The 26,021-nt window shown below is 37.4% G+C and overlaps 1 protein-coding gene across 1 annotated transcript in view; it reads left to right on the forward strand.

The window, feature by feature from the left end:
• LAMB1 (laminin subunit beta 1) overlaps nucleotides 1–26,021 on the forward strand; it is a 93,892-nt gene that overhangs the window by 48,116 nt on the left and 19,755 nt on the right. The window contains exons 23-25 of the mRNA XM_074193925.1: nucleotides 2,677–2,773; nucleotides 20,719–21,088; nucleotides 25,565–25,749. Coding sequence (XP_074050026.1) covers nucleotides 2,677–2,773; nucleotides 20,719–21,088; nucleotides 25,565–25,749 — 652 coding nt within the window. The remainder of the gene's footprint in view (nucleotides 1–2,676; nucleotides 2,774–20,718; nucleotides 21,089–25,564; nucleotides 25,750–26,021) is intronic.

The raw sequence follows: 26,021 nt of genomic DNA on the forward strand, positions 1-26,021 counted from the left end.
ACACAACTAAAAAAACTAAGTAACAAAAATTGCATTTAATACTCTGCTAGTCATTGGGTATACAAAGACAAACAAAGGAAAATAATCTCTACTTAGGGAACTTAACTTGGGAGATAAAATATACATATATATAAATATATTAGAGTAAGTATAGTAAATATAAAATGACAAATAGAATGAAAAGTATAAATAAAAATACAAGATAGAATGGGAGCAGAGTATGAGTAGGTGGAAAGTTGAAGAAATGCTTCATTAGAAGATCATGGTGCTTGAACTGTATCTTGAAGGAAATGAGGGATTCTGTGAGACAGAGGTGAGGAGGAGACCCTTGGATTTGATGAAAGGGCCCCTGAGCAAATCCAGAGATAGAAATGAAGTGCTGCATGTAATGGACAGAGAAAATGGCAGTTTGACCCGACAGTGAGTATAGGAACAAGAGAAATACATAAGGGACTTAAAAGACAGGTTGTGGACAGGGGTATTTACATGGTATCCTAGAATCGATAAAGAGCCAATGAGTAGAGATAGAGAAGTGATGTAATCACTTTTGTTGTTTATCAGTCATGTCCAACCCTTTGTGGCCCTGTTTGGGATTTTCTTGTAAAAAAAAAATACTGGAGTAATTTGCCATTCTCTGGCCCATTTTACAGATGAGAAAACTGAGGCAAACGATGACTTCTAGGGTTATGCAGCTAGTGAGACTGGATTTGAATTCACGACTTTTAAAAAATATTGTTTTTGCAACTGTATGGAGCAATGGGTAGAAGCTGTGAAGAGCCAAATCTAGAATATAGAACACAAAAACTAACAATTAAACCATCCAAGAGACTGGATGACCTCTTATTGGGGAGGCTAGAGTGGAGTATCCTGTGTAATGGGGTTGTACTAGATAACTAGAGAAATACTGTCAAATGCTCAAATTCTTTGATTATAAGGAAGACAGATTGTAGTGGAAAGATACTTAAGGAAAGCCAATTAGATTGTTCAGTGCTATAGTTTAGGCAAGTGGTGATGAGGACTTCTAGGAATGGGTGGCTATGTGAGGCTGGTAGAAGAGATGTGGAAGTAGGAATGGCAAGATTTGGTAACTGGCAGGGTTTAATAGAGTGAGAGTGAAGAGTCAAAAGATAAAAATAGAATTACATACCTAGGAGTCTGGAAGTTGGTGATGTCTTTGATAAAAAAAAAAAAAGAAAGTTTGTTGGATGGGTGGGTTTGGGGAAATAGGAGCTCTCCTTTGTCTTTGATAAGTTTTAGATGTCTTTGGGATTTCTAGTTTGAGATGTCCAGTAGTAGGGTATGTGGGACTGAAACTCTGAAAAGAGACTAGACTCACCATTTATTCACCAAGAAATTAACATGCTTTATTAAGCATTGCTATGCATTTGTGAGTCATCTGGATAAAGATAAATTCAGGGGAATTGATAAGGTCACCAAGAGAACATGGAGAAATGTCAAAGAAGAGGGTCCAGAACTGGGCACTGAGTACTACACCCATAGTTAGTGAGCAAAATGTGATTGAATTGGCAAAAAAAAAAAAAAATGAGAAGGAGCAGATAGGAAGAAAACCAGGAGAAGGGATAGCAAGGGAAAATGGGGGGGGCAGAAAAGAGAAAAATAGTCAGAAAAGGAAGTTAGTCAGCAGAGTCAAAAGTAGGGAGGGAAATTAAGAAGGATGAAAATTGAAAATAAATTTTCAGATTTAACGTTGAAGAGATTATTGATCATTTTAAAGAGAGCAGCTTCAGTTGAATGATGAGTCAGAAGACACTTTGTACTATATTAATTAAATGAGAGGAAAGGAGGTAAAGACAACCAGCTTTGTGAACAGCTTTTCCTAAGACTTTGGTTGAGAAAGATAGGACAGTTAGGTAGAGGACAATTAAAAATTTGTGGGGGTAGACTTGGGAAAATTTAAAGGCAGTAGGGAAGAGATCAGGAAATAAAACGAGGTGGGATGATTGAGGAAACCCTCTTAAGGAGAAAAGGGATTGACCTTGACAAGGAGGGTGACCTCATTGAACTAAGATTGAAGGAAAGATGGAAAGAATGGAGGAAGGGGAGATTTCAAGGGGGTTTAAGATGAGAAATGGGAGATGGGGCAGCTTACAATGAAGGGCTTCAATTTTCATAGTAAAGTCAGAGGAAATGTGCTCAGGTGAGAAAATAGGGGCAGGTTAAGATTTGAAGAGATTTGAAAGTGATATATGCAGTCAAGGGAAAAGGCATCTAGGTGGTGAAGTGAATGTATCCTGGGCTTGGAGATAGGAAAACTCATCTTCCTGAGATCAAATCTGTCCCTACTTATTAACTTGGTGACCCTAGACAAATCACTTATAACCCTGTTTGCCTCAGTTTCCTCCTATAAAACAAACTGAAGAAGAAAATGGCAAACCATTTCAATATTGTTGCCAAGAAAATCCCAAATGGAGTCACACAGAATTAAAAATAAGACTGAAACAGCTGAAGAAGAAAAAAATGAGAGACAAGTTGAAGTTAGATTCATAGTGAATCCAGTTGGCACTGTTTTGTATGTCTGTGTGTGTGTGAATCTGTGTGTGGATAGATTAGTCCCTTTTCTCTCTTCACATACCTAACTCACAAAACTCAAAGTTTAAAATATCCTTTTATGATAAAGTCTAAATAAATCTTGTGTTTGTTTGTTTGTGATAACAGTTCACTGGGCAGTGTCAATGCATGCCTGGGTTTGGAGGTCGAACTTGTAATGAATGCCAAGAGCTTTTCTGGGGAGATCCAAATGTGGAATGCCAAGGTAAGTCCTTTCTTCTCTTCTTTGTGTTCCTTAGGTTCACTGCTCAGTATTTGCAGTATTTTGCTTTCAGTGTTTGTTGATTGATATAAGATACCATATTTTATGGCTTTCATATTATGTCTGCTCATCAAGACATAAGAGTTAGGATAGGGCATTCTCATCTGCAAAATGGTGGTCATAATAGTAGGATTGTGTAGGATCATCCCAGGATGATTGTGAGGATCAAATGAAATAATAATTGTCCTAGGTCATATGCCTTTTAACACATAAGGGCTATATAAATATTAGCTGTTGTTATTAATCCAGATTTCATCACTTTCTTGTATTATGTGTAGCTTGCATTATTACCTGTTTCACTTTGCTATTGTTATTTTGACTTTTCCTAATTATAAATGTCACATTTCCCTACCAATTCATGGAAGAAAGGATCACCTCTCATATTTCTTTGGGTCCTCCATAGTGCCAGACACTTTTAGTCACTCAGTGAATTTAGATATTTGTTGAATGAATTAGTTAATGAACTTCTCATCACTGGCATTCAGTGCTTGGGTTGGAAAGAGAAGGATTGATGAAAATGAGTTAGGTACCATCCTAGATTTCTTGTTTGAAGGCAAGAATTGTTTGGCTTAAAGTGTAATGAGGAATAACATTTAATTTATCTCTCTCCTTTATTCTTTTAGCCTCCTCAATGCTTTCCTTGTCACTGAAATAAAGACTTGGTTTATTGTTTAGGGCAGCTACTGAGGGCAAAAAAGGAAATTAGTTAAGATAGGGAAAAACCAGGAAGAGAGGAAAGGCTCAAACCAAGTTTTATTTGTTTTTTGTTTTTTTTACCCCTTGGTAACTTGTATTTCTCATACAAGAAGAATTTTTCTCAATGTCTTATGAGAGAGTGAATTTTCCTGGAATTGTATTGCAACCATGCAGTTTCTCCTCAGTTAGTTAATAGGGTTTTCAGAGAGTGGAGATCCACCTACGTGTATCTCTGCAGAGCCAGATTACAGTATATATAAAAAAAAATCTGTTATTTTTTACTGCACTTTCCTGAATGGAAATTAGGAGTACTAGGGGCTAGTCTTAACTTCTCCCTCAGCTAGCTCTATGATCTTGGTCCTCAGTTCCTTCTTTAATCCAACTTTCTCAGTTCATAAGATAATCATCAATTGTGACATGCTTTCATTCTTTGGTTCAAATATTGCATGCTTTGAAATAAAAGGCCTTTTTGTTTTAGCTTGTGACTTTTGACAACTGGAGTGTAGAGTAGATTGTAAATTCCAATCTTCTGATCTGAAGTGGTTATCTCACCCTCCCTAATTCCACCAATCTTTGCCTACTATATAAGAACTGTATGATTGGGAATTTTATGCACCAAAAAGAAATATATGATAGAAACCCTAAATCTGTCAAATGGAGATAAATTCCAGGATATTCTTTTGAAATTTCACTTCTGGTTCTGTAAAGCCGGGTGGGGTGTGGGGAGAATGTGTGTGTGTGTGTGTGTGTGTGTGTGTGTGTGTGTGTGTGTGTGAGAGAGAGAGAGAGAGAGAGAGAGAGAGGAAGAGAAGAGAAGGGCAGAAAGATGAAAAAAAAGAGAGAACAATCTATTCCATAACCAGAATGGCATTTTCTCAGAGGGTAAAACTTTATTAAAGCCAAATGAATCACAATGGTTGCAACAGCATTAAGGATTAAGCAATTTTTTGTTACTATATTAATTTTCTGGGAAAATAGCTTTAAGAAGAAAACTTTATCAGTAGAATTAAATAAAGTATTTGTTGAATTTATTCTTAAATAAAAAGTGTAAATCAAAACTAGATAGAGATTTTTTTTTTTAGTTTCTCATACCTAACATGTTGCATTTTCTTCTGCTTATCTTTATTGGGAAAATGAGCTTTTTTTTTTTTTGTTATAAGTGAAGAAAGAAATAACACAGACTCAGACTAGCAAGACATTGTACACCCTTACATAATGCCAAACTGTGATTAAGATGTGGTGTTTAAAAGTTTGGATACTCTGTGTTCCTTTGTTTTAAACCAAACTCCTCATTAACAGCAGGAACTCTTCAAATAGTGAACAAGACCAGAATTTAACATCTGATATGTTTTAAAAATTGAGGCTTAGCCAAGAGTGTTTGTAGCAAAATCTTAGATTAGATTGAGGCTCCTTTTTTTTAAAGAAGGAAATGTGTTTTCTATAACTTTAAACAAACAAATCCCTTTTCATAAACCTCTCTCTCCTGTGGAAATGTTAGTGTGTTACTAGATAGAATCTCTCAAGTTCTCTTCCAGTTATTACTTTTAGTGGAAGGTTGGTTCCAAATGGTACTGCTTCTCCAATAGGAGAGAAAATCCTGCTGGCAATCTAGTTTTAAATTTTTGAAACTTGCAGGGCCCCCAGGGGTGTAATTTTCCTTCTGGCCCTGTCTCCATCACAACTTATTTCTAGATTCTATCAGCATGTGTCATTGGCAAAATTGGGTTCGCTGCCAGAGTTTTCTGACCTTTTTTGCTTCAGGTCGACTTTTGTTGGAAAGCATGAAAACCCTGTTACCCCAAGTCAGATTCAATCAAAGAATTGTTCATTTATTTCTCAGAATTCTTTTCCTCTTTTATCTCTGCTTTAAACTTTCTGCTCTAAATTCATCAGAAGGGTGACATTGTAAAGGAACACTGCCAACTTGTTTAGGTCAAAAATTATAGACTTTCTTTTAGGAACTTTGACTTAGGGGCAGATCTTTCTTTTACTTCTCTTAGTCATTCATTCTTTCCATTTGGGAGAAAGGTCATTCCATTATGTAGAAACTGAAAATAAGGCTAAAAAATCTGGAATCGTAGGAGATTAAAACCAAAAGGGAATTTTGAGATCATGAAGTTCAACTTCTTCATGTTGCAGATGCAGAAACATCAAACTGACAGTTGATAAAGGAGCTGGGACTAGAATACAGGTCTCCTGAAGGCCCCAGTGGTGGGATCTTTTTATTATAGTGAGTTGTTTCTTGATTAATAAAGCAATTAAGACAATAAACCAAAGAGAGAGAGGAAAAACAAATCCCTTCCAGTTGATTTCCAGTCTTTTAAGCTGAATTTTGTGCATAGCAATCACTTGGGGTGGTTCGTGGTGTTGAAAGTCCAGTCTGAATGCATTGCAAGGCCATAAAGTGGGGGGTGGCATGGGGTGGGCAGCATTCCCAGGAAGGAAGTTTACCAACCTGATAATAAAGACCTGAGATTGTTGTGTATAAAACCAATTAGTAAGCAAGAAGTAAGTACCTGCCATATGTCTTGCACTCTGGTTAGTGTTGGACCAACAAATACAAAAAGCCAAATGATCTCGACCCCCAAGGAATTTATATTCTATTGGGGGAGATGATTAAACATGTTGAAAGATGGAGAAGTCTATGGAATGTAAAATTAAATTAATCACTGGGGGGTTAGATGGATGACTAACAGCGTAGGAATTCAAGAAAGACTTCTGGAATGAGGTGGTCTTTGGGTGGGCAGGAAATGGCAGTTCAGAGGTGGGAACAGTGTTTAAAGGTACTGACTGGAGATGGAAAGACTTACGTAAGGAACAGGTTCAGCTGGAATGTGGAAGAGTAATGTGTAATCAATCACCTGACTAGAGTTGGGTTTTAAGGGCTTTAATGGCCCAAACAGGAGTTTGGGAATTGTGCTTTAGGAGTATCATTTTTGGCAACTAAGTGGAAAATAGATTTGAGAAAGGCAAACCCATGACTAAAGCAAGGAGACTGGTTAAAAAGTAAGCTTAGTCAGAAGATGATGCAGGTCTGAATTAAGTTGGTGGTAGTATGAGAGGAAAGAAGAAGATGCATCTAAAGAAGAGATGGAGTAGACAAGACTTGGTAACTGCTTCGATATCAAGGGGAAGGGAGAGTAAAGAATAGAAGGCAACTCAGATTTGGAATCTGGGTGACTCAAAGAATGATGCCACTCTCAACAGAAATAGAGATGTCTATGGGGAAAAGATAAGTTCTGTTTGGATATATTGAGTTTAAAATGTCTATGGGACATCCATGTGTCAGTGATCCATAGAGAGTTGGAGGTCTGTATTGACTATAGATTTGGGAGTCATATACCTAGAGGGGATAGATGTGTTTGTGAGAGTTAATGAACTCACTAAGAAAAATGATATATAGAGAGGAGAGGGCCCAGGATACATCCACTAAGGATAGAGACATCTTAATAGATAAGAGGAGAGTGATGATCCAGTAAGGGACACTAAGGAATAATCAAATAGAAGAACCAAGAAAGCAGTCACAAAAACCCAAGATGGAAAGGGTTTCTAGAAGATGGTTGTAGCCAACATTATCAAAGACTGGGGAGAGATCAAGAAATGTGATACTTGAAATATGAGGTCATGGGGTATATCAATAAAGAAATCATTGGTGATCTTAGTGAAAGCAAGGTCATTTAAGTTTTAGGGATAGAAACAAGATTGCAAGAGGTTGAGGAGTGAAATGGGGTAGTAAGAAAATGGAGGCAAAGAATGTAAGTAACTTTTAACGGGAGATAAGATACAGGATGATAACTTGAACTATGCTATGGTAGTGTTAAATAAAGGGAGCTCTGAGTCTGTCTGAAGGCAACAGGGATGGAGTCAGTGCTTAAGGAAAGGTTGAAGATGAGGAAAAAAGAAGAGATGATTTCTGGATCTTGGGCAAGTTTCTGGGGAAGATCAGTGCTTTTTTGGGCGAGTATAAAAATAGGATAGGATGGGAGATAATTTTGAAGTAATGTGACATGTGGAATCACAGAGGAAAGGGAAATCCTGAAAGATGGCTTCAAATTTTTCTGTGAAATATAACTGGAGATGGGGGCAGCTACGTTGCACAGTGGATGGAGCACTAGCCCTGGAGTCAGGAGTACCTGAGTTCAAATCCGGCCTCAGACACTTAATAATTACCTAGCTGTGTGGACTTGGGCAAGCCACTTAACCCCATTGCCTTGCAAAAAAACTAAAAAAAATATAACTGGAGATGGTGATGTAGGTGGCTTCAGGAAGAAAAAAATTGTAACAGCTACTTGAGGAAGTATAGTCAATCAGGGAAGGGTAAAAGAATTTTTTTTGCAAGGCAATGGGGTTAAGTGACTTCCCCAAGGTCACACGGCTAGATGATTATTAAGTGTCTGAGGTCACATTTGAACTCAGGTCCTCCTGACTTCAGGACCGGGTTCTCTATTCACTGTACCACTTAGCAGCCCCTGAGAGGCCAAATCCAGTGGTGACTTTCCCAATGGTGAGACAATTCATAGACCCTAACTAACGCAGAATTTTATTTTTTCCCCAAGATATACCTGAAGATGAACAGAAGTGAATACTCGTATGTTCTGATTTAGCTTAATGATTGAATAATTAGTTTTTTTCTAAAAAGAGAGACAGAAGAGATATTTTAAGTCCTTTCACAGTTAGGAACCCAAAACCTAATTTTTGAAATTGTGAGACTTGCTAGTGAATGGTATCTATCATATGAAGCAAATGAGAAACAATTGTTGGCTGTTCTATTCTCAAAATAGAATTGGAAATTAATAGAGCTTTTTTTTTCCCTACTAGACTACAGTGAGATTTGTCTCAAGATGCTGTACATTGTTGAAAGGGGATTTAGTGAAGCTTTACACCAAATTAACAGGTTTTGCTACTTAGATTATATTTTGTATGCTTTTTGGATGTCTAAAACAAATGTAGATGACAACAATCTACCCAGGTTGATTTAATTACCAACACAGGCCTGATGATCCAAGAAAAATCTATATATTTCTTTTTCTTGGCCCATGCGTATATGAATTGATGTGTCAGAGGGAACCCAGGGAAGTCTTAAGATTTCCCATTCCAAGAAGATGACATTAAAAATTTGGCCTTGACCCCCCTCTTAGCCCAGTACTCTTGATCCTCATAATCCTCATTGCACTCCTGGTTCCAAGACCAGTGAGGCACTATGGACCTCTTCAATATTTGTTTAGGCTACAGAATATTTAGAGGCACTATGGACCTCTTCATTATTAGCTTAGGCTACAGAATATTTAGAGTTTGTCTTCTACTCTAAGAATGCTGCCAGAGAGTGTCAGATTCTCAATGGGTTATGAATTCAGAAGTCAGAAAAACCATTTCCCTTGTGTAAAGCATGAGAGGGAAGGATGTACATACCTAGACCATTTAGGAGGTGCTGTGCTATAATCGTAATAGTAGTACTAATTAGTGCTTATAAATATCTTTGCATCTTATTCTCAAAACATCACAGAGGAATTATTCTTCCCATTTCACCTATGAGAAAACTGGAGCAGACAGAGGAACCTCCACTACCGTGGGCCATATTGGTCTGGCGTTATCATAGCAATCTCTGGCAGGACTCAAAACTCAATAAACTGAGATGGTTTTTAGGGGTGAATTAATTAAATGTTAAATAAAATATCCAAATGGCCCTTGGCAGGAAAAAAGATTCCAAGCCCCTGGGTTAAGGAATTTGCCCAGGGTTACACAACTAATAAGTGTGTGAGGCAACATTTGAGCTCAAGTCTTCATGACTCCAGGTCCAACTTTGATTGTTCCGCTGAAATGATTCCGCCACTCTTTCTAACACCCACTCCACCATTTGGTGTCTGAATTTAAACAATATGGTAACCTACCAATCACTCAGGCAAGAAAGTCAGCCATGAGTCAACCATTAATGGCAACTATAAATACACTTTTTCCTTGTAGTTAGATGCCCAAAGGAGAAAGATGAGTCCTAACTGGCAGAGGAAAAATGCAGAAGGTCTGAGCGTTTGGGGCTTACAAGTCTCTGCTGGTACTTGGAATATGGCAATAGGAGAAAAGGAAAGATAAGAACCCTTTAGGGAATAGGGAAGAAAGAGAAGGGATTGGAAAAAAATGTTAAAGGTCACAGATTGTCTGCCTAAGGAATGATAGAGACTAACTTACCTGTCATAGATAAATTAGATAACAGTTTGAGGCAAGAGAGTACAAGGGATGAAAACCTAGGAACAACACTTGTTCTTGAATTGTTGAATTCTGTGATTAATTATAAAATTAAGTGCAACAGGCATTTTATTAATGGCTACCAGTATCAAGGCATTCTCATACGCAATCCTCTGTTCTTAAATCTCATCCCCTAATCTTTATTTCACTTTAAGTATTTAATGTTCAAACCTAAAATTTCTGATGCCAGAGTTAACTTTATGTTTGTAGAAGAATTTAAATCAATAGTTGATTATTCTCTTTTGGAGATGGGGAAGAGAGCATAGTTATTCAAAAGGCAAATATGTTAGACCTCAAATATTAAAATTGTTGAATGGGTATTATTGTATAAATGGTTTAGGATTTTCAGAAAATCATGCCAAATCTGAACAAAACCTATCTTGTACTTCAGAAGAGAGAAAGTTTTACCCACCCACCACTGAATATGCTAAAGAAAGACTTTAGCTTAAGGCCTTTTACTTATTCTGCCTTCTTAGGAGTCAAGTGATTAGAGAAAAATAATCCTTCCATGTGGATTAAAAGGGGGGGGGAAGGAGTTTAAAGCTCACCACCTAAAGTTCCTTTTCACCCATTCGTTTGGGGTGGTACAGAATGACTCTCTCCATGTGAATAAGTTGATATCATTTCATTATCTCCTCACTTCTCCTACTGTTGAAGGCACCATTATGCTTGTCATTCCCCCAGCTTCACATGTTTGGTGCCATAATTTTCTCACCCTTACATATTCAATCAGTTATTGAAACTTGTCCTTTCTGCCTCCACATTTCTCTTATCCATCCTCCTCTCTGTTCATACACTCATCACCCTAAGGCAGACCTTCATTGGTTTGTAACCAGAGTTTTGCTTAGTCATCTGTTTCTCTGTCCCAGTCTTCTCCCCTTTCCAAGCCATCTCCCACACAACTGTACAAATGACTTTGCTAAATTGCAATTCTGTCCTTTACTCGGTAAACTTATGGTGACTTCCTATTTCTATTTGTGTTAAAATTTTAGAATGAACATAGTTGCTATGGCCAGGATGGGGTGGCTAGGTGGCGCAATGAGAGTACTAGCCCTGGAATCAGGAGTACCTGAGTTCAAATGTGACAAGGAAAGACAATGATTAATGTAGGAAAAATGCATTAACATTGACCAAAAAAAGAAATTTGAACTTGTTGGATTTTTTTTGTCCCCTTGACCAGTAGGAGGTTTTCAAAATGGCAAACATGGCTTGATCTGGATGTGATAGTAGGGGAAGAGTGGCAAATACAATTTATAATATATTAATTATTGATTAAGTGCCTAAAAGTAAGCTTTTTGACATCTTTTAGCATTCCTACCACCACATCTCTTGGGCCTTGAATTCGTTATGTATTTCTTTTTTTTAAAGGCACACAGGAATAACTTTATTGTAATTATATTCGAATACTAAGAATTAACTAATAAAAACTTTTGAGAAATTTGAAAATATGTGATGTCTAAAGTATACAAATGAAATTAATGTTGTGTATCATGTATTATAAATTTATATCGTCTGAATAATTTATGTTTATTGCTACTATGATTATGTTGTAGGAATACATAAACCAGACTACATCCGACCTCAAATACCCTGACTGAATTTCAAAATGTTAGATTCTTAGACTAATATTTCCATGTCCTTTAAATATGATGATACACTGACTCCCCATGGTTTAGTATTTCTGCCCAGCTATCTTGGCCTGTGTGATGCAGGGCAAGCTGGGTAACCTCTATCTGCCTCAGTTTCCTCAACTGTAAAATGGGAATCATAATAACACCCACCTCCCAGGGTTGTTGTGGGAATCAAATGAAAGGCATTTATCACAGTGGTTGGTATATAATAGATTTTTTTTTTGAGGGGAGGTGGGGTTTGCAAGGCAATGGCGTTAAGTGACTTGCCCAAGGTCTTCCAGCTAGTAAGTCACATATTATATTCTTTAAAAATTTTTCCCTTCTTCTTCCTCCATCTTTCCCTCCCTTCTTCTCTCTCTATTTTCTTCCCTCCATCCTTTCCTTCTTTTCTCCCTGCATCCCTTTCTTCTTTCCTCCCTCCATCCCTTTCTTCTTTCCTTCCTCCATCCTCCTTTTCATTTTTTCTTCCTTCTCAGAAATACTTTAAAGAAATTCACCTTAGTTTTTTCTTGTCCAATCATTTTATCACTATACCTATCATATCTCTTTTCTTTCCCTTTATAATACTTTTGTAGCATGAATTTTTTTAGGTTTTTTTTTGCAAGGCAATGGGGTTAAGTGACTTGCCCAAGGCCACACAGCTAGGTAATTATTAAATGTCTGAGGCTGGATTTGAACAGAAGTACTCCTGACTCCAGGGCCAGTGCTCTATCCACTGTTCCACCTAGCCGTCCTTGTAGCATGAATTTAATGATAATAAGCAAACCCAGAACCCCTCAGTCCAAAAAGAACAAAAAGGAGGTTTGTATATGAAACTCCTCCCCATTAGCTTCCACTTAAACCCCTGTCCATTCCATTTTATAGTAACCCTTAATGAGGCAACCTAGGAGCTCTGCTCATAGTATCCCCACATTTCCTTTTTTTCAAAGTGAACAGATTTAATCCTGTCCCACTCTTTTAAAACAAGCCCCTGCTGTGTATTAACTTACATTAATCCCATCTTTACCCTTTTTGCAAACTCGAGAAACAGAAGAAAATCACTTATATCAATTATTCTACTTAACGCAGCTCATTTACACCATGGCAGGAAGATTTTCTGTATAATTTTAGCATCTGTGGGGTATTTGAGAACCAGCTGTAAACCCAACGTTGTACTTTAGCCGCATGAATATGTGATTTCCATTGAAAAGATCTTTGGAGTTCATTACTCTTACAAAAACGACTCACTCTCCCAAGTGACCTGATTGGAAAGACATTTGTAGAAATGGGGTAAGTGAAGAAACAGCTGTTCATAGTTTGAGTGACTCTCCCGTCCTTCATGATGTTAAAAAGGATGATACTTTTTAGGATGGTCATTGGGTCACCTTTCAAAATAAGCCCGAGACTGGCTGTTCACGAGAGCTGAACTCTGACCCAGCCATCTGCAAGTTTTGACTCTTGCTTTCCAAGTAGGAGGTCCCGGGGAATTCAGCCGCCTTGAGAGGGCTGGAGCTCCAGCTTCCCTTTGGGTACTTGCCTCAACCCGTTTTCTCTAGCACAGATGCTGCAATAGATCCTGGGTGCTGGCGCAGGAGCATATTTCTCAATAACAGTTCATGGGAGAAACTGTTCTTGGCCAGGAACCCTCCTCATCTTTAAGTCCCATAACGTTGAACTGATATTCTTCCACCAAAGATAGAATTACAGCTTCTAGAGAAGTTGTCAGCATGGAAACATGAAGCGGCATAGCAAAAAAGAGTTTTTCCATGGGAAAATTCAAAAATAAAATCCACCCAATCCTATAACTCAGAGACAAGGACTGGATCTGTGATTTCACTGGTGTAGGGAACAAAAGTTCCTCTACCCTTCCTGATGAGGGAGTTTTCATCACCAAGGCATGTGGGTACCATGTCTGCCACTTGGAATCAGAGGGATGCCCATGTATGTCCCTGAGCATGGTCACAGAGCTGGCATTCAGAACCCCAGGCTCCCTCACTTAGCATCTATAATCTGTTCTGTCATAAACTCATTGAAGTCATAGAATTGTAGATTTATACCTCTGGCCCGAAAGATCCAAATGGATGTACCTGAGGTTCACACAGCTCTTAATTATTTGAAGTGGGATTCAAATACAGGCCTGACTCTCCAGATTCAGGCTCCATCTGTTGTACTGCTCTGCCTTCTATCAGACAAATCACGTGAATTTGGAATTTGTGACAGTGATCAAGGAATGAGCAGAAACTTAACTTTGCATTATCTATGGAAAGAAATGGGGGGAGTGAGAAAGAAAGAGAATGGACAGAAAAAGATGACAGTGAGAGAGAGGCGAAAGAAGGTAGAGAAGGAAAAAGAAAAGGTAGAGAAAGAGAGAAGGGAAGAGAAAGAAAGAAGGTAGAGAGGGAGGAAGACAGAAGATAAAGAGAGATAGAAATAGAGCACCAATCCTGGAGTCAGGAGGACCTGAGTTCAAATCCAGTCTCAGACACTTAAAATTACCTAGCTGTGTGATCTTGGACAAGTCACTTAAGCCCATTGCCCTGCCAAAAAAAAAAGATAGAAAGAAGATGATAAAGAGAGAAGGTAGAGAAAGAGAGAAAGAAGATAAAGAGAAAAGGTAGAGAAAGAGACAGAAGATAGAAAAAAGAGAGAAACAGAAAGATAGAGAAAGGGGGACAAAGGAGAAAGAAGACAAGACAGAAAGAAGATAAAGGGACAAAAAGAATGTAAAAATGCAAAAGAAAAAGAAAAGGTAGAAAATGTGAACTAGAGAAAGAAAGAATGTAGGAAGCTTTTGGGTAAATTAATGGTATAAATTTATAAATGGAATAAATAGTTTAAATTACTTGAAATCAGATTTCATAAGCACTTTAAGAATCTTGATTCTGTTGCTATTTAGATATATGATGTTTGGAAAACCCTTTAACTTGATCTGTAGAATTAGAGTTTGGATTCAGTAATCAATAAAATCCCTTCCAGCTCTAATATTCTATGAGATGCCCATCTATTTTTATATATGTCTTTTAAATTATAATTAATGTATAAATTTTCATATATCCATAAAGCTGATACCCTAAACATTTCTACGAAACCAGACTTTGTTAGTCTAATTTTTGGTTTCTATATATGTCTTGAAAGTAATGAAACTTGTTCAGTGACTAGAATGTTGGATCTGGAGTCAGGAAGACCTTAGCTCAAATTCAGCCTCCAAAACTTTCTAGCTGTGTGACTGCTGGGCAAGTCATTTTGCCTCATTTTGCTTTAATTCACTTTATAAGAAAAGGGCAAACCATGCCAGTATCTTTACCAAGGAAACTTATTGGACAGTTTTGATGTGCTCTGGTCTTTGGAATCACACAGAGAGTCAGACGTGACTGAACAACAGAAAAAAACTATTTAATATCATATTCCAGAGATTTTTTTATTGGTCAATAATGCTATTCCTTGAAGCTGAGTTCAACTTCAGGCTTGGATACTTAACAAAGCAGTACAATTTTAGACAAATCACTCAGCTTTACTTTTGTCACCTGTAAATTGATACTAGCAGTTATTACACAAAATAAGATATTAAGCATTTGTAAATCTTGAAGTATCACAAATGCTAGCTGTCATTGTTATATTCTCAGTGAGACTTTATTATGGCAGAAATTAGAAAAGCAACACAGTTCAGGGGATAATGTTGTAATTGGAGTTAGATCCCATCAAATAAATTATTTGTAAAGTACTTGTCAGCTTATAGTAGATGTTTAATACATCTTGTTGCATTCTTCCCTCTCATCTCTGTCACTAATTTTCTATTTAGCTTTTATTCTTTCTGAACCTCAGTTTCCTCATCTTTAAAATGAGGAATAACAGTATCTATGGTAGTTATCTTACAGGGTTATTGTAGAAAGCTCAAAGGAGATACTGACCACAAACTATAAAGGCTAGATCTAGAAGGGATCTTTGAGATCATCTAGTCCAGTCCATTCCTACCCATTGTCCAGATCAGGAAATTGAGACCCAGGGAGGTCAAGGGACCTGCTTAAGTAAATACAATTCATGTCAGAAATAGGATTTGAAGCCTAGTTCTTTGCCTGGACTGGTTATTTTCAGATAATACTCTCCACTGTGCCATGAAGTCTGCTAATAATGTTTGTAAAACAGTTTGCAAATTTTAAAGTACTATGTAAAAATGAGTGGTTGTTTCATTTTAGTATGATGATTATAAGAGATTATTTTATTCTTTAAACATTACCATAAAAATAAAGAAATGTGTCTTTTGCCTCTCCAGTCCTCCAGGTACCAGTATGTCATTTTCATTATTCAGGTGTTTTTAATCAATCGCCAAGCCCTTTGCACATTTCATTGCCTTTTCAATTTTCATATTTTAAAAAATTCCATTTAAGTATTGTCACACTTGAGAGGATGATTTCTTTCAGACTGCCACGGTGATGTATTGGGTCATTCTTTCAGAGATGGGTTTCCTTTGGCAAGGGTGCTCCAGCACCTCAATTCCTGCTTAATCACCAAAAGACTATCTGTCCCATGACTGAATTCTGTGAACCATGACCAGGCTTTTCCCCATCTTCTCAACTGATTAACATGATCTTCCACTCATTTTTTTCAACTTGTCCAGAAGAACAAGGGCATTTTTAGGGGTTTTTTTTCCTTCAACCAAATTGAGTAATCTTTGTATTTGTTACATTATCTGCTGTAGTTAGGTTTGACCATCTGTTCTTTAATCCACATTGGAAATAACCCTGCCAAAAGTGCACGCAAACACACACACACACACACACACAAACATATAGACATTGCTTTATTTTTTTGGAGAGGGAAATAAGCAATCTGAGAAAGCAAATGGGGAAAGTTAATCCTAGAGAAACCAGAAAAGTGGGAGGAGAAGAGAGTTTTAGTTAAAATCCTGTCAGTTTAGAAGTGATTTTTCAAACCTCAAGGCTGAGTGATGATATCCACCAAGATGGAAGTCTCATCTTGTGTTTTGTTCTTCAACAGAAGACTGGCTTTGCAAGGTTGGACATTTGTTTGCAATCATGGGTGCTTGCTGGAAACATAGAAGATAACATAGGAAACATAGTGACCTTGTTTCCTATATATTAAGGCAAAACAAACCAAAAGAAACCTTTTCACTTGTGTTGAAACTGACTTTTGACGTGATACTGGTCTTGATAGGCAAGCATGTTTAAATGGAAAGATGTATGAATGCAAAGATTTTTGTCTCCTGAAACCTGGCTACTTGCTATAGAAAAAGTTCTGTAGTTCAGTGACTGGTAATATCATCCCTGATGTGTGTAGAAAGACCTTTGACTCACCCTGAATAATTTGATTCTTTGCAAGACAGCCACAATATTTGTCAGATGATCATATTAGATTAAATGGTCCCTAATGTCTCTTCTACCTCTTAAGGCTATAGTTGTTCAGTACTAAGGTTGGTTGCAAATTTAGAGACAAGTTAGACAGTGAACCTTATCATGAACCAGTAAATCTAAAATCCTACTTCATTTGTCTCCTCTGTTCCTATTAAATCAATCAGTAATTGCTTGTCTAGGGTCATAGGAAAGTAGACAGAGCTAGGGGTGGAACTTAGAGGTTATATAGTCCTGTTGCTTCATTTTACAGATACGGAAACTGAGACACAGAGAAGTCTTGCCCAGGATCACATTGGTATTACTAATTTTCACAGGACTGCAATGCATACTGTAGCCCTCCTATCATCAACCCTATTTCTATTCCATAATTTAGAGCAGCACATATAGAAATAAACTGAGAGATTTGTTTTTTGGGTTTTTAGGGGTTTTTTTTTAACCTAAAAAGGATAGTAATTGATGATTTTGTGAAGTATGGTTCAATTGCTCTGGGACCTTTTTATGAATAGAATTTTATTTTTCCAATTGCGTAAAAATAGTTTTCCTTGTTTTGTTTTGGATTTTTTGGGAGTCAGTAGGTTAAGTGACTTGCCCAAGGTCTGACTGCCAATTAATATCAAGTGTCTGAGGCCAGATTTGAACTCTGTCCACTGTGCTATCTAGCTCTGGGACTCTGATCCAAATTCTCTGTCTCTTCTGACAAGGAATCTTTTACATGATGTCCTTGACTATTGACCAGGATTTTAATGGTGCCTACTCATTTTCTCTGGAGGAAAAGATGGGTTAAAGTTAGTTGTCCTGCTCCTTACTTTTTGTTAAGCTTAACATTTTTTTTAGATTTTTTTTTTTTTGCAAGGAAAATAGGGTTAAGTGGCTTGCCCAAGGCCACACAGCTAGGTAATTATTAAGTGTCTGAGGCTGGATATGAACCCAGGTACTCCTGACTCCAAGGCCAGTGCTTTATCCACTATGCCACCTAGCCACCCCAAGCTTAACATTTCTTAACAGCAAAGTATCTGGAAGAAATCCATCTAGATTATTGGACTGACTTTCTAGTTGGTTTTTAATGCAGCAGATAACCTACCCATCAAGTAGTCCATAATCTTTTAAAGTAACATATCTGTTCCTAATTATTTGCTGTTAAAATCTCCCTTCTGAATCAGTAACTAAAAACAAAGAGCTTACATTTATATAGAGCTTATTATATGACAGACACTGTGCTAAGCCTTTCTAATTATTATCTCATTTGAAGCTCAGCTCTGAGAGGATACTTATCCCCATTTTACAGGAAAGGAAATTGAGACAAAGGGAAGTTAAGGGACTTGCCCAGGGTCACATAGCTTGTAAGAAGAATCTGAAGTGTCTGATTTGAACCCAGGTCTTCCTGCTGCCAGGTCAGATGTTCCATCCCTTGGGCCCAGCTGTCCTTGAATTTTATGTTCTTTCCAACCTTAATTCCACTGTTTAAAGAAATATCCAAAAAAACACTTTGCAAATGAGTACAGCAATTTGAAGACTACTTAAATTGGCAGTACAGGTGTTCAGCTCTGTTTTACTAATTAAAGAATGAGAAAGGTGAGAAGTTATATTGAGCCTTGAACAAGTTATGGCTTCAAAAAAATTTTTTAAAAGGGGGCAGCTTAATAATTACCTAGTTGTGTGACCTTGGTTAAGTCATTTAACCTCATTGACTTGCCAAAAAAAAGATACAGTTTCAGACTTACCTGATTTTATTTTTGTTTGAGGAGATCAAAGGGAAGAGAGGTATTTTTTTGACATGTCTGTCTAGGCAGGATTCATTTTCCCAAACCAATTTAAACTCATTTTTTCCTGTATTTCCTGGTCCAATTCTCAAAAGAAAAGCAAAAGTAAAATCAGACTTATTTACACAAGAGGATTCAGAGGCTTTTGAGGTAAAATTTGTGAATGGTTTACCTAAGGAAAACTTATGAATAATTGTTGACAGATTTGATAAACAGAAAATTTTCACTGGCAGCAAAGCCATCTTGTTAAATAATCTTTAAAGGTTACAGGTGTTCTGTCTTATGCTTGCTAGGTTAGGTCACCTGCCTTTTATTCTTTTTTTATTTTATTTTTTTTATTAAAGATTTTATTTGAGTTTTATAATTCCCCCCCATCTTACTTCCCCCCCCCCACGGAAAGCAATCTGTCAGTCTTTACTTTGTTTCCATGTTGTGTACATTGATCCAAATTGAGTGTGATGAGAGAGAAATCATATCCTTATGGAGGAAACAAAAAGTCTTAGAGATAACAAGATCAGATAATAAGATCTGGTTTTTTTTTCTAAATTAAAGGGAATAGTCAGGCCTTTTATTCTTAATGAACATCCTCTTAAGTAAATGATTTCCCTTTAGACATTTTGTCTTTGCCTTCCATCTTTTCTTCTTAAAGAATGACCTGTATAGAGGAATAGAAGTATCATTCTTGTGAGAATTATTTTTTTTCTTTTGAATAAGAGAGAGCAATTGCAAAATAAGAGAAAAGATGTATTGAAAAAAACCAGAAATAAATAAAGAAGGGGAGGAGTGCATTTTCCTCTTCTGCAAAAAGTTATCTGAGGGGTGGCTAGGTGGCGCAGTGGATAGAGCACGGGCCTTGGAGTCAGGAGTACCTGGGTTCAAGTCTGACCTCAGACACATAATAATTACCTAGCTGTGTAGCCTTGGGCAAGCCACTTAATCCCATTGCCTTGAAAAAAAATATAAAAAACAAAAAGTTATTTGATAGTCTTTTACTAACCAAAAGACTACTTAGGAGAATCTGGAAAAAACTTCCCTGGACTCCACCAGAGATCAGAGTAATACTCTTAGAATATTATTAATGAATTGTTTTTCAATTGTGTCCAACTTGTTGTGACCCCATTTGGGGTTTTCTTGGCTCCTATTTCCCTCTCTAGTTCATTTTACAGATGAAGAAACTGAGGCAAACAGGGATAAGTGATTTTGTCAAGGGGTCATACAAATAGTAAGTTGAATGACTGAGGATGGATTTGCACTCAGGTCTTCCCGACTCCAGGCCCAGAGCTCTATACATGGAGCCATCTAACTGCCTCTTCATATGCTAACATATATTCATATGAAGCAACTTATTTGACTCAATTTCCTCATCTGTTGAAGGAAATGGCAAACCACTGTAGTATCTTTACCAAGAAAGCCTCAGGTGGAGTTACAAAGAGTGGAACATGCCTGGAAAATGACAACTAATAATCATAATATTAATGTAATAGCCTCTTTAATACTATAAGATTTTGCAAAGCACTTTACAAATATTATCATCCTTTTTTTATCTTCACAACAACCCTAGAAGGTAGGTGTTGGTATTATTCCTGTTTTCTAGATGAGGATAATGAAGGCAAAAGGGAAGAGGCAGGAAGGAAGATGCTTCACCCAGGTGTGATGAGAACTGAGGTGTCTGATCGGCCTCCTCCTCTCAGTGGAGGTTTGGACTTATTGACTGCAGCCTCAAGTCCTGGGGCTGATGGCATCTTGCAGGATGATGAGTTTTTCCCATGGAGAAGTCCTTGTGGCTGAAACTCTAGCCACAAGGGCTAAGGGAGGGGGTAGTCCAGCCCCTTGGTGGCTGGTTGGATCCAACTGTCCTGTAAAACTTGGTTCTGCCATTATAACCTTGAGCAAGTCTCTTTTCCTCACTTGTAAAGTGGTTGGACTCAGTGGCCTCCTGGAGTCCCTCCCATCTCTAAATCTTTATGATTCTCTGAGCATAGAATGCACTTGGTAATTTTAAAAACAAAGTCCCTATGGAAGGAATTCAACTTTATCTCATGTCTCTAAAAAGTTGTGCCAATGAACTTGTAGTGTGCCAATTCTTCCAGGAATCCTGTATTTATTTATATGCTCATTGTTCTTTATCTGGTCCTGCATCCATCCTTCTTTCCTATGATGCCTTCCACTGTTGTGTGTACCTAATTTTTGATGCCTTTTTTTTCCCTTTCTAGCTTGTGACTGTGACCCCAGGGGGATTGAGACACCGCAGTGTGACCAGTCCACTGGCCAGTGTATCTGCATTGAAGGTGTGGAAGGAGCACGCTGCGACAAGTGCACCCGGGGGTATTCGGGCATCTTCCCTGATTGCACCCCTTGCCACCAGTGTTTTGCATTGTGGGATGTCATCATCTCTGAGCTGACCAACAGGACCCACAAATTCCTGGAGAAAGCCAAGGCCTTGAAGATCAGTGGTGTGATTGGACCTTACCGAGAGACGGTTGACTCTGTAGAAAAGAAAGTCAATGAGATAAAGAGTATACTTGCCCAAAGCCCAGCTGCAGAGCCCCTGAAGAACATTGGAAACCTCTTTGAGGAAGCCGAGTGAGTAGCTTATTAGTGGTAGGAACAGTCCATATTGCTTCAGTCTTAAACTAAGATCAAAAATTTGCTGCTTCCTCTTTCTCCTCCTCTTTTCTTCCTCCCCCTCCTCTTCCTTCTTCCCTTCCTTTTCTTCTTCCTCTTCCTCCTCCTTCCTCCTCCCTCTTCTTTCTCCTCCCCATCTTCTTCCTCCTCCTCCCCTCCCCTTTCTCTTCCATCTCCTCCTTCCCTTTTTTCTCTTTCCCTCCTCCTCTTTCTTCTCTTCCTCTTCCTCCTTCTCCTCTTCTTCCTCTTCCTCCCTCTCCTCTTCTTTCTCCTCTCCTTTCTTTTCTCTCCTCTTTGTCTTCTTCATCCTCCTCTTCACTACGTTTTTATCATTCTGCCAAATACATATCACCTCCCAAGTACAGGAGTAAAAAGTTTTCAAAAAAGGAAGACATAATAGAAGTACCTCCTGTAGGAATAGGATAAAGTATATTTTTTCTGTTAACCTAAGTTATTTTCATTGAGCCCGTATATGAGATGGCATCCTAAGATTTTTGTTCAAATATTTAATATTTATTTTTAAATCTACCTTCTGCTCAAAAGTCTACTGACAATTAAGTAAAAAGGACAAGGATGAGTACTTTATCCTAGGTCTATTTATTGCTGTACTCTCAAATAAGCATAATAAGCATCAATCAATGAACAAGCATTTAAGAGTTTAATCTCTGTCAGATAATGCACAGTTTACATTTAACTAGAGCCTTTAAGATTTGTAAAGTCCTTTTTATGGATCTCATTTAAGCCTCATAATAATCCAATTAACTTTTCTGTAAAATGAGTAGATTGGATTCAGTGGCCTTCTCAGGTCCCTCCCATCTCTAAATCTTCATGGTTCCCTGATCATAGAAGGATGTGTTTATGAATTTTAAAAACCAAATACCCATATCCCTGGGGTAAGGATTCAATTTCATCTCATGTCTGTAAAAACGGTGCCAATTAATTTTTGGTGTTTAAATTAATACAGGATGGATGCTATCATTATCTCCATTTTATATGGGAGAAAACTGAGATTCACCAAGATTGTGACTGACCAAGAACACATATTATCTGGGGCAGTCTTCCTGATTAAAGGTCCTATATTTCATCCATCTTAGCAATATGCCTCTTATGTGATTAACCTTATTGTGAGTAACCAAGAATATATGTTTTATATATAGCTAGATTGTGACTGACTAAGATCACCTATCTGGGGCAGTCTTCCCCATTAAAGGTCCTATATTCCTTTCATCATAGCAATATGCCTCTTATGTGATTATCCTTATCGTCCAGCCAAGAGATACAATGCTAGTTAAATAAAATATCTTTCATTACTCATATATGGTCACAGTCTTTACTCTAGACTACAGGCAAAGGACATTTGGTAAAACTTTATAAAGCTAGAGTTCATTATAAAATTCCATCACCACGAAAGTAAAACCAACTTAGTATGGCCAATTAAATCCTTCTGGGATGATGTCCAAAGTAGACCCATATTATATATAATTCTTCCTTGTAATAAATAGTGTTAAAGTTTAAGTATTTATATTTGCTGGTTTATTATTATTTCATTTCACATTCTTTTCATGAACCAGTGAATGAGTGTTCCAAAGGAACAATGCTTTTTGTTAATGAGGATTTAACAAATTTCATGCAAAAAATATTCATATGCAATATACTTTCTGCTTGGATAGTTGACTCTCTGATCATGTTGAATATTTCCATAAATTGAATTATGTTAAGTGTTGGTGATGACATTTTTCTTTCCATTAATCAGAAATTCCTTTTCACTTTTCCATAAACATCTCAACCACTGTCCCAGGGAAATTTTGCCTAAAATCTGCCTCCATCAATTATAAAATACTTTAAAAGCAAAGGAAACAAACAAGTCTTTTGAGCAGAAAGAATATTGGGGGAGAGATATGGAGGAAATATGATCCATTCTTTTCTTTCCATTTGGAGTTAAAAGGTCTACTTTCATTGGCAAATTCACTCCCAAGAGGTCAGTTTTTGGAACCATCCTGCCAGATCCTTTGTACTGGGAATGTGGTTTCTAGTCAATTATGACAAAATAATACCTCAGCAAAACCAAGTTGAATTCCTAGGAAGTATATTAAAATGGGATCTTATACTGTCAGTCTACAGGAAACTCAATGGGGATTTTTGCTTCCTATTTGAATTCACTAAAATAGTCTCTAAAAGTTCCTTCCAGCTCTGATAGGCTTTGATTCTGTAACCTTTCATTCATCCTTAATACAACAAAGGAAAAAGGGAGTAAATATCTATTTAATAAGAGAAGAAACTGAGGCACAAAACTTATCAAATAGCTTCTTAAAAAAAAAACCCAGGATTGGAGTCTTGGTCTCTGAATTTATCTCCAGTCTAGAATTGTGTCTTGAAACCAAATTCTCAGTCAAGGGAATCTTCAGATGTTCTGGGTGAATTATTAATGCGTTTAATAGAGAAATTTACTTCAATGTGGCTCCTCAAGTGGTTTTATCCTTTGGAACATGATGGCAACAAGTTTTTTGAAAAGCAGCATTACCATTGCCAGCCCATGAACTCAAAGATTCTTCAGTGATTTCTAATTTTCCTCTGGGGAAAGAACAAAATCTGTTGTACTTGGAGAGGATGCCAGGTCTGTTATAAGACTACATTTTTCTTATAGCTATAATTCTACATGCATTTGTATAACTAGCTGTAGTCTGATCTTCTCAAGGAAAAAAAAACTGGTATGCTTCAACTCTAGGCCACCAAAGATGTATCTTTTGAGCACCAAGACCAATTCTTTATTTAAAATAATTAATTCTCACAAAAACATGCTGCAAAACCCCAAAAGGACTATATATAGGCAGGCTCTTTGGTCAAAGATAGCTTGATGAATATATGCATACACAAAGAGCCATACCTACCCTAAGCCTGGTAATTCCACTTCAAAGGAAAATAAGATATAAGATAAAATTGCCTGGTTGTTTTTTGGTGTTTTTTTTTAAGGAAGTATCTCGGTATTGCAATCTTTTTATATTTTTTGCCATACGTCTCTCAATATCTGAGAATACTACATTCTTTTCTATGTAAAATCTTAGAGCATTCTTCTTCTCTAAAAGGGCTGTTTGTTTGGGGAGGAACAAAGAAAGTTATATGGGGTCTTGTTTGAAGGGAGGGGAAAAAAAGATTGGTCCTCCTGGAGGTGGGATGTGTGGCTTCCTCCCCGCATGCTCCATCTTGAAAAGTACTGTTGGCAGAAAGATCTCTGAGAGTAGATTTTTGGGGTGGGGGTCAGATTCAACAATGAAGACTATTATGTCCCTTGTGTTTGTTGCAATAAAAAGGCATTTGTAGTTATGTGAAATATGAAACAAATTATGTATGGTATTGGGTAGTCTTCACTCTGACATATGCTGTGGCTGTGGTTTGAGAGTATGATGGCAGTATTTTGGAATTTGTCTTAAATGGATAATCTTTCACAGGGCAGCTGCATGGAACTTTTTGCTTTGTGTTGTTTTTATTCAAAGCAGTGGCTTTTTTTTTCCCTTGGAAGAAAATAAAACCATTTGAAAGATATAAGAAATAATCTTATATGATAGCAAGGCAAGGTGGCATAGGGAAAGAGCCAGCCTCAGAATCTGATTGCTTCTTAATAGATTGAGAGCTAGAAGGGAACCTGTACACATCAAATCCGCATTTCTCATTTTACAGATGAAGAAACTGAGGCACAGAAAAGTTAAGTGACTTGCCTAAGGTCATACCAGTGGTAAGGATCAGATGAAGGATTTTAACTCAAGTTTAGCTCTCAACCAATTGTTCCATCTTGCTTTCTGACCCACCCTGGTTGGACCACTCAAGGCAAGTCCTTTAACCCATTATTGCGCCCCTCCCAGGCAATTGTCTAAAATTATAAATAGCAAAACAAGTTTGATCTGTGTGTGTAAAGAAGCTTCCTCACCAGGAATTCCTTGGATCAGAGGTGTCAATAAACACCAGTCACAATATTCCTGAAGGGAAATTAAAATGTAATTGGGAAATATTTAAAATAAAAATGCAATAAAATATAGAAAGAATTAATGTGATTTTCTAAGACAGAATGTGACATGAGAATACCTATGTATGGTTTTGTAGTCCCTATTTCTACTTGATTTTGACATAATGACCTTGGGGAAATGAAATTATAGAGCTAGACCAAAACTGAGAGAGACTAGAAAATTAGTATTAATTAGTCAGTTTTAAATCTTTTCAAGTTGAAAGAGTTTCACCAGTAGGGAAAGACTAACATGGTCATCAGAATTTTGGCAGGACCAGGATTCCTCATCCGCGTATGCCCCCTCTCATAATGCAGACCACAGTCCCCTGCTCATCCTGCACGTCTTTCTCTCATACAACCATCAAAGAGAGAAACTACCACAAAAGAAATCACATTGCATTTATCTTGCTTGAGCAGATTTATTCTTCCGTCCACAGGAAGCTAACCAAAGATGTTACAGAAAAAATGTCAGAGGTTGAAGCGAAATTATCTGACACAGCCTCAAAAAGTAACAGTACAGTGGAAGATCTGGATTCCCTACAGATGGATGCACAGAGCTTGGACAAAACTGTAAAAGAACTTGGTGAACAACTGGAATTCATCAAAAATTCAGATATTCGGGGTAAGCTTATGTTTGGGGAATGTTGGGGAATTTGATAGAAGGAAAAAAAAAAAGAAGGATCTGACTCAAAGAATTTATTTAAATACCAAACTAATCTTTCTTTTGGTGACTCACCTGCCTCACCCCCCACCAGAAAGAACTCTCTATTTTCTTAGCTCTTCTCATTACGCTTATGATTTTGATGAGAATGACAAATTCCATATGCCAAGTGAGATAAATGGAGCCTAGCAAGTCTAAATGATTTCTCAGAGGTCCCACAAAGACTAAGGAGT

Source organism: Macrotis lagotis, chromosome 7 (genome assembly GCF_037893015.1).
Source record: "Macrotis lagotis isolate mMagLag1 chromosome 7, bilby.v1.9.chrom.fasta, whole genome shotgun sequence".
In the NCBI taxonomy this organism is placed as follows: Eukaryota; Metazoa; Chordata; class Mammalia; order Peramelemorphia; family Peramelidae; genus Macrotis; species Macrotis lagotis.